The sequence below is a fragment of the Musca autumnalis genome, unplaced genomic scaffold (assembly GCF_047663935.1).
Source record: "Musca autumnalis isolate F117 unplaced genomic scaffold, ASM4766393v1 scaffold_3, whole genome shotgun sequence".
In the NCBI taxonomy this organism is placed as follows: domain Eukaryota; kingdom Metazoa; phylum Arthropoda; class Insecta; order Diptera; family Muscidae; genus Musca; species Musca autumnalis.
This window is the reverse complement of record NW_027411866.1, coordinates 49,565,010-49,573,338: the sequence shown is the minus strand read 5'-3', so window position 1 is coordinate 49,573,338 and position 8,329 is coordinate 49,565,010. Positions and strand designations below refer to the sequence as shown.

Here is an 8,329-nt window from a genome sequence, read left to right as displayed (position 1 = left end):
ACAAATAAAATGTTACGAATTACAAATGGAATTCTCGAATTACAACTAAAATGATTCGAATTACATCTGAAAAAGGTGTAGAATCATTTCTCAATACATACACATTAGACTGATTTTAACTCAAAGGGAAAAAATCGATGTCGGATTTTTTTAGGCAGCACTCCACAAAAATTTTTAGTTTTCTTAGATTTTAAGATTGCCAAATTTTGAGCGCGATTGGAATATGTTAACACATACCACTGGTGCCTCTACGTTTCCATAGTTATTTGTATGTAACCAAAGGTGCATTATCACAAAAATTCTCTAAATGCAGCATTTATGGTCTAATCGATGAAAAACTTTATCAGTTCATTATTGTGGCTAAAAAAACGATTTCTACAAAAATTTATGACGATCGATTAACGATTACCCGTGCCCTCTGACCGATTTTTATTATCGTAGTACTTCGTATGGGGCCAAAGGCGAATTTTCAGAAAATCGCTCTACAGGCCACAATTATTGTCCAATCGATGAGAAAATGTTACCAATTATTTTGTGTGGCTAAAAAAATAATCCTACAATAATTTTGAAAATCGGCTGGGTTTTAATATATGGTTATATTATAGGGTCCAAATTATATGGAATTGGCCCAATATGCTATTGGAGCAATATCAAAATTTTTGTAGGATTCCATTTCTAGCCACAACAATTAAGTGGTAAAAATTTCTCATCGATTGTACATAAAATTATAAAATTTACGCGCATTCTTTCCCAATAGGTACCAAGGGTGATGCAATATTCTTAATACCCAACCAATGATAAAAAGAAAAGTTATGTTGTAAATAGTAAAATTATATTTTCTTGTTATGTTTTTTTATAACTAAACAATTTTCTTTGAAAATAGTTTTCTTAAAATACACTGTGCAACATTTTTGAGCCAATCGCGTGCAAACAACTTCTGTGCAGAATTTTATGAAAGTAGAGGACCAATAGGCAAAAACCATATTTGGGTTTTGTTTTCTTAGATCGGGTTCGGTTTTTATAGCCTCATCTAAAAATGGTAAATGATCGAATTTTTAAAAAAATCGGGGTTGTATCTCTGGAACCAATACGAATCTTGTTTTGACATCTGCAGCAAACTTGTAGATAAGAGCAAGAAAAAAATATTTGGAGGAATAGTGAACTCGAAAAACTGCATTTATTGCCTCAAATTTTATAATATATCTAAAAATTCTATAATTTGTGTATATTTCGCAGCGTATCTCCCAAAATATTAAATTCTTCTTAATGTTACCTTTTGGGAAAATATTCTCTGGAATGTAATACACAACTCTTCAGAACATTATGTTGTTGTAAAATGCCTCTATCGCCTTGTTTATAGCAAATTTTTCAACAACAATTTGGTAAATATTTCAATAATTCATTGAAATCCCCAACATGAGAATAAACAGCCTGTGTGAACATTGTTTGAAATAAGTTTTGTAAAAAGTATGTTATGAAATACCCCTTAAACAACGTGAAATAAGGATTTTAGAGGTTCAGAATGTTCTGAAGAATTGATGGTTACATTATTTGGAACATTTTTAGAATGGTTACTTGATTCAACTTTCAACAGTTTAGTTGTTACTGACCAGATTTTCAGAAATTATGTAAACTTTCCTATATTTATCGAGTTTGATGCGCTAGATGCAGCTTTTTCTAGTTCATCTTTTGGACACATAAGTTCTACTACTTTAGGGCTACAATATTGCTGAAGACTGCAAAGCAAAATTCTTATTAGTTTCGGAGATAAAGGTCCGATCACTGGAAAAAAGGCTCATTTTAGGTCGGTTTAGTTGAGGTCATAAAATCTAAACCCGATCTAAGAACACAAAACCCAATTAAGGTTTTTGTAGTCTCAATATGTACTTTCAGAAAATGCCCATTAGAAGTTTTTTGCATTTCCAGTGTTGCACAGTGATATCACAGTTTTTAAAGCTTCCTTTTTATAACAGTTAATATTCTACAGAAATTGAAGACATCTGAAGAAGATGATCAAAGTTTGCAGTATCTAAGCTTGGGCCCAACGATCATGCATGTAGGCAGGAATACAGTCGACAGCCGAGGTCCAAAAGAAAGTACCGTGTTCGTTGCGAAAAAAGTGAACAGGAACAGTGGTGGTGTAATCAAATTCATTTTCACTTTCATAGGATTCGTTGATGTCATTTTCATAGGATTCCATTGAAGCACAATCTGATGATTCTAGACTGGCATTGCGGCTATTTTCCAAAGATTCGAAGGATTCCATTGAGTCAGCAGTAAGAGTTTTCTTGGATTTACTTTGTGTTTTGAAGATTTGTTCAAACAGCTTCTTCATGCTGGAGCTTTTCTTCTGGGAGATGGTGATATCCATGGTTTGGAATTGGTTTTTTGTAACTTCTACGCACATTTTGAATGTTGATTTAGTTCGGTGTTCTTTACAAGAAGACAAATTAAATGGGAATGATGCTGTTTCGTTGGATTTGTTGGCCTTATATACCCTCAGAAGATAAACTAAATGGCCATTCAGGTAAAAGAAAATCTACCAGTTTCGAAACAATAGATGGTATTTATCTTTTGTTCTTGTGCTGTTCTACCTTTCTAATCGTGGGAACGTATAGTGAAAAATGTTGTGACCATTCATGATCCTGATAAGGATTCGAAATATGTATATGTGTTGTTGGAATTTTGTTGTGCACGTGCAATGGGTTTTCCGAAACATAAAATACCTTTGCAATACAAAGTGATATACAATCACTTCGAAATATTTCCCACGCACCATAGTGGCACAAGACGCAGTGATGAGTGTTGTATATTTTATTTGTAAAGAATATAGGTATATATTTTGTGGGAGAGTAATAACAACACAAACTTTTCCCTTGAAAGTGATTGCAGGAGTTACAAATAACAAATTTGTTTTACGTTTTAGGCTCGTGCTCCAAGTGTCAGTTTGTTTCAATAGATGTTCCGTTGTTTGGTTAGAGACGCAATTCATTATTGGTGAAAGATACGTTTATCCCTATTAAAAAATCATATAAGAAAAATTGTTTGTAGCTTATCACGTATCCAAATAATTTTGTTTTTCACATCTAATGTTTGGAAAGTGATAGCAGTGATTGGAAGTTAATGCTGCAGCCTATAACGTGTCTCGATCAGGTATTAAGCATGACTCTATGGAAGTGGATAAAGAGACATTTCATCAAAACACCATTGAAATGTGTTCCGTTCAGTGCAGTGTGTTCTGTTCAGTGTAGTGTATTATGTTCTCTGCATAGTCTGATTTGTATTTGGAATATTGAAGTCGCATTGGATTTGGCTTTGATTGTTCAACTAATGAATTTTATTGAATGACATCTGTCACTTATTGAACTCATCCAAACATAGAAAGGCATACGAGTACACTCCACGTCAGTAGAATAGAACACCTAAATTTCTGTTAATGTTAGCTTATTTATAACGAAGCGAATGAATCTGCGTTTTTAATCTTGTGGGGATTTAAAGTCTATGATGTTCCGTATCAAACACAGAAAAAATTATGTTTCTAGCTCTTCGCGAAATGATTTTCTGATCAATTTTCCGATAGTACTATGAAAAATAGGCATTTATTTTTGGTCATCAGGATAGAACAGTCACTTTATTTTCGCGATTTTTTGAGATATTAACGCCGAATTTTCTTCCAGTCGATAAAGCAAGGCTTCTAATCATTTTTCACCAAAGAAAACCTATAAATTATTCCGCGGACACTGAAATAACTGCGTTAAAGGGTTTAAATTGACAGATATTTGAAACATCTCGGAATATCAAAAGGAGTCGCGCATTTATGTCATATTTCTTCACAATAAGATTAAATATGACATAGACAACCTCGACGGATACAATCGAGTGCTTCGGATGCTGATAAGATGGAATATTTTCAAAATAATTATGAAAAACTTCAAAATTTCATATAAAAACCATGATGTTTTGTTCAATAAAATCGGTTTTCCGCGAACAAGTCTGCCTTTTAAAGGTTTGGAAACATGCTCCACATTCAGAGGAAGATAATCTGATATAAAAACAACCGCTATTTTAATACACTGAGGGAAGTTTTAGCACATTTTGAAATTGAACACACCCTTTAGACTTTGAATTTTATATGTGTTCTTATTTCGGTGTAAACGACTGTTCTCAACAGTGTTATGCTCCAATATAAATGGACCAGGTTATGCCCTGCATACCGGATTTTACGAATTAGTAGTTTTTTTAACTGAACTCGCAAATGTAAAAGCCCCGTTTTCGCGGGAAAACACAGTCATGGAAATTGAGGTTTTAGGTTTAGTATGTGGTTTAAAAAGTATTAAAATTTACCTCAGTGTATTAAAATAACGGTTGTTTTCGTATCAGATTATCTTCGTTCAAATCTGGAGCCTATTTCCAAACTTTTGAACGACAGACTTGTTCGCGGAAAACCGATTTTAGTAAACAAAACATCATGGTTTTTACAAGAAATTTTGAAGTTTTTCATAATTATTTTGAAAATGTTCCATCTTATCAGCATCCGAAGCACTCGATTGTATCCGTCGAGGTTGTCTATGTCATATTCAATCTTATTGTGAAGAAATATGACATAAATGCTCGACTCCTTTTGATATTCCGAGATGTTTCAAATATCTGTCAATTTAAACCCTTTAACGCTGTTATTTCAGTGTCCGCGGAATAATTTATAGGTTTTCTATGGTAAAAAATGATTAGAAAGCCTTGCTTTATCGGCTGGAAGAAAATTCGGCGTTAATATCTCAAAAAATCGCGAAAATAAAGTGAGTGTTCTATCCTGATGACCAAAAATAAGTGCCTATTTTTCACAGTACTATCGGAAAATTGATCAGAAAATCATTTCGCGAAGAGCTAGAAACATAATTTTTTCTGTGTTTGATACGGAACATCATAGACTTTAAATCCCCACAAGATTAAAAACGCAGATTTATTCGCTTCGTTATAAATAATCTAACATTAACAGAAATTTAGGTGTTCTATTCTACTGACGTGGAGTGTATATTATGAGCACAAATTTATGGCGTCTGTTCAGTTGTTCCAGTACATTTATAAATTGGAGGTTTGTGGCGTACAGGTACAAAAAAGTATACAAAGTTCCTCAACAGTCAGTCCCACGGTAATGGCTTTATTGTAGTATTTTACGAAAATTTTCGGTATCATTGGTAACTACACCATTTTCAACTGTAATTCAGAAAATAGCAGTTGTAATTCAGAAATTCCATTTGAAATTCAGATATTTTATTTATAATTCAGAATTTCCATTTGAAATTCAGATATTTTATTTGTAATTCAGATTTATAATTCATTTGATATTCAGAACATTTCATTTGAAATTCAGAATATTTCATTTGAAATTCAAAACCCTTCAATTATTTTTCAGAAAATTATCAATTTATGGAACATAATTTATATATGATGTGGTTTATTTACATCAACAAAGAGACATGCTCTCGTTATAAAGTATTTCCGAATTTCAATTGAAATTTAGAAATTTTCAAATGGAATTTCTGAATTTCAAATGAAATATCTGAATTTCAAATGGAAATTCTGAAATTCAAATGATATATTCTGAATTTGCAATGGAATATCTGAATTACAAATAAATTATCTGAACTTCTGAATTGAAAATAAAATATCTGAATTTCGAATGGAATTTCTGAATTACAACTATTTTCTGAATTACAGTTGAAAATGGTGTAGTATTTTATTAAACCAGTAAGGAACGGATCAATGTTGGGCGGGGCCGACTATATGATACCCTACACCACTGTGAGTACTGAACATTAAAATCAGACATATATAACGTGTTTCGTGAATCAAATAGATGAAATCGACCGAAAAAATATAAGAAAATATATATGGGAGCTATTTCCAAATTTGCACCGATTATATCGATATAATTTGGCAATTTGTTTCTAGACCAAAATCCGTCATACATTCCAAATTTGAAATCGGACATATATAGCGTGTTTCGTGCATCAAATACATGAAATCGCCCAAAAATATATATGGAAGATATATCCAAAGCTGAACAGATTTTCCCCATCTTTTAGCGAATCGGATAATAAATGCGACCTGTACATTGCGTACGGATGGACACGCATCTCGTTTTACCACAATGTGGTGTAGGGTATAATAAGGAGGCTCTTCAACATTTTTTATTAGTTTCTTTAGTTTTCATTTGTTTATGGTTCTATTAATTGGAGAGACAATGTTGCTTAATTTTTTTCAAATGTTTACACCAACATCATGGTAAAATTTTCTACAACAGGAAAATGACGTTGGCACTACTTCTTTGTGTGGCTCCTATTTAATATTCATGCATAATTTCTATAAAAGATGCTCAGATTTGAATAGTGGTTTCCTAAAAAGTATGAAAATGTAAACACTTTCTACAAAGTTCATGTTTCATCTTGCAATTACCTTCTATTTACACAAGGTATCACGCTTTCAGCACGAGTAAATTAGATCCCATAAGAAGATACACAAAGAATGCAAGGTTCCTAACTTAATGATTATTACAAATGAGGTTTAGCTCCTTGGCCTACCTCGAAAAACGAAACGCGTGCATTCACAATTTTTGGCTCTAGAACGTTTTGGCGTGGGAAATTGTTTCGAAGAATGAAATTGCAGTTTTTATTTAAAAAGTATTTCCTTTACCTGGAATAAATAACCTTTGCACGTGCACAACCTACCACAATAAGTGCACCAAAAGCAACAACAAATTTTAAATCCTTATCTCCAAAATTGATTCTCAAACTCTTTTCACTAGACATTCCCACGGTCAGAAAGGTTGATCAATACAAAAACAGCAGATCAACAATAACTGATGTCTAGGAACTGGTAGATTTTCATTTACCTGCATGTCCTTTCCAATTTCCTGATGGTATAAAAGGCCAACGAATCCAACGAAACTACATCATTCACATTTTATTTGTCTTCTTGTAAAGAACAACGACGAATAAAATCAACATTCAAAATGTGCGTAGCAATTACACAAAACCAATACCAAACCATGGATATCACCATCTCCCAGAAGAAAAGCTCCAGCATGAAGAAGCTGTTTAAACAAATCTTCAAAACACAAAGCAAATCGAAGAAAGCTGTTACTGCTGACTCTATGGAATCCTTTGAATCTTTGGAAAATAGCCGCAATGCAAGTCTAGAATCATCAGATTATGATTCAATGGAATCCTGTCAAAATGACATTAATGAATCATATGAAAGTGAAAAGGAATTTGATTACACCACCACTGTACCTGTTCACTTTGTTCGCACCGAACAAGGTACTTTCTTTTGGACGTCGGCTGCTGACTGTGTTCCTGCCTACATGCAAGATCGTTGGGCCCAAGCTTAGTTACAGAAAACTTTGATCATCTTCGTCAGATGTCTTCTATTTCTGTCATATATTAGCTGTTATAAAAAACAAAAGAAGCTTCTTGTAAAGAACACCGACGAATAAAATCAACATTCAAAATGTGCGTAGAAATTACACAAAACCAATACCAAGCCATGGATATCACCATCTCTCAGAAGAAAAGCTCCAGCATGAAGAAGCTGTTTAAACAAATCTTCAAAACACAAAGCAAATCGAAGAAAGCTGTTACTGCTGACTCCATGGAATCCTTTGAATCTTTGGAAAATAGCCGCAATGCAAGTCTAGAATCATCAGATTATGATTCAATGGAATCTTGTCAAAATGACATCAATGAATCCTATGAAAGTGAAAAGGAATTTGATTACACCACCAATGTACCTGTTCACTTTGTTTGCACCGAACAAGGTATTTTCTTTTGGACCTCGGCTTCTGACTGTGTTCCTGCCTACATGCAAGATCGTTGGGCCCAAGCTTAGTTACAGAAAACTTTGATCATCTTCTTTAGATGTCTTCTATTTCTGTCAAATATTAGCTGTTATAAAAAACAAAAGAAGCTTTAAAATCTGTGATAATTTAAGAAACTATTTTCTAAGAAAATATTTTAATTTATAAATAAAACAACAAAATATAATTTTACTGTTTACAACATAACTATTCACGCAGAGAAAAAAATATGTTTGATCCAACAATATTCCAAGAGCAAAATATGTATTGTTAACATATTGTTGGATTCCTCATGTAGTATTGTAAATCCAAAAATAGTTTGTGTCAACTGAACAATATTTCTCTCTTTTCTTCGAAAATTTGTTTCTCTTCTCTCGCTATTCGATGCCGTGTTGAAAAAACAATTTTGGTGAGTTGTGGTGTGTTTGTATGACATGCTGCCTCTACCTTTGTTTTTGTGTGTATGTACTTGTGAGA

At 33.0% G+C, this 8,329-nt stretch overlaps 3 protein-coding genes across 3 annotated transcripts; 2 read left to right on the top strand and 1 right to left on the bottom strand.

The window, feature by feature from the left end:
* Positions 1–2,029: 2,029 nt before the first annotated feature.
* LOC141398176 (enhancer of split m4 protein-like) lies at positions 2,030–2,371 on the bottom strand. Its single transcript, XM_073975409.1, has one exon. It carries the CDS (start codon positions 2,369–2,371, stop codon positions 2,030–2,032), a length of 342 nt encoding a protein of 113 aa, XP_073831510.1.
* Positions 2,372–7,045: 4,674 nt separating this feature from the next.
* Positions 7,046–7,387, top strand: LOC141398175 (enhancer of split m4 protein-like). Its single transcript, XM_073975408.1, has one exon. It carries the CDS (start codon positions 7,046–7,048, stop codon positions 7,385–7,387), a length of 342 nt encoding a protein of 113 aa, XP_073831509.1.
* Positions 7,388–7,506: 119 nt separating this feature from the next.
* Positions 7,507–7,884, top strand: LOC141398174 (enhancer of split m4 protein-like). Its single transcript, XM_073975407.1, has one exon. The coding sequence runs from the start codon at positions 7,507–7,509 to the stop codon at positions 7,882–7,884; it is 378 nt and encodes a 125-aa protein (XP_073831508.1).
* Positions 7,885–8,329: the final 445 nt, after the last annotated feature.

Excerpts from the sequence above, each read along its gene's own strand:
- LOC141398176 (XM_073975409.1), bottom strand. The coding sequence starts at position 2,371 with ATGGATATCACCATCTCCCAGAAGAAAAGCTCCAGCATGAAGAAGCTG.
- LOC141398175 (XM_073975408.1), top strand. The coding sequence starts at position 7,046 with ATGGATATCACCATCTCCCAGAAGAAAAGCTCCAGCATGAAGAAGCTG.
- LOC141398174 (XM_073975407.1), top strand. The coding sequence starts at position 7,507 with ATGTGCGTAGAAATTACACAAAACCAATACCAAGCCATGGATATCACC.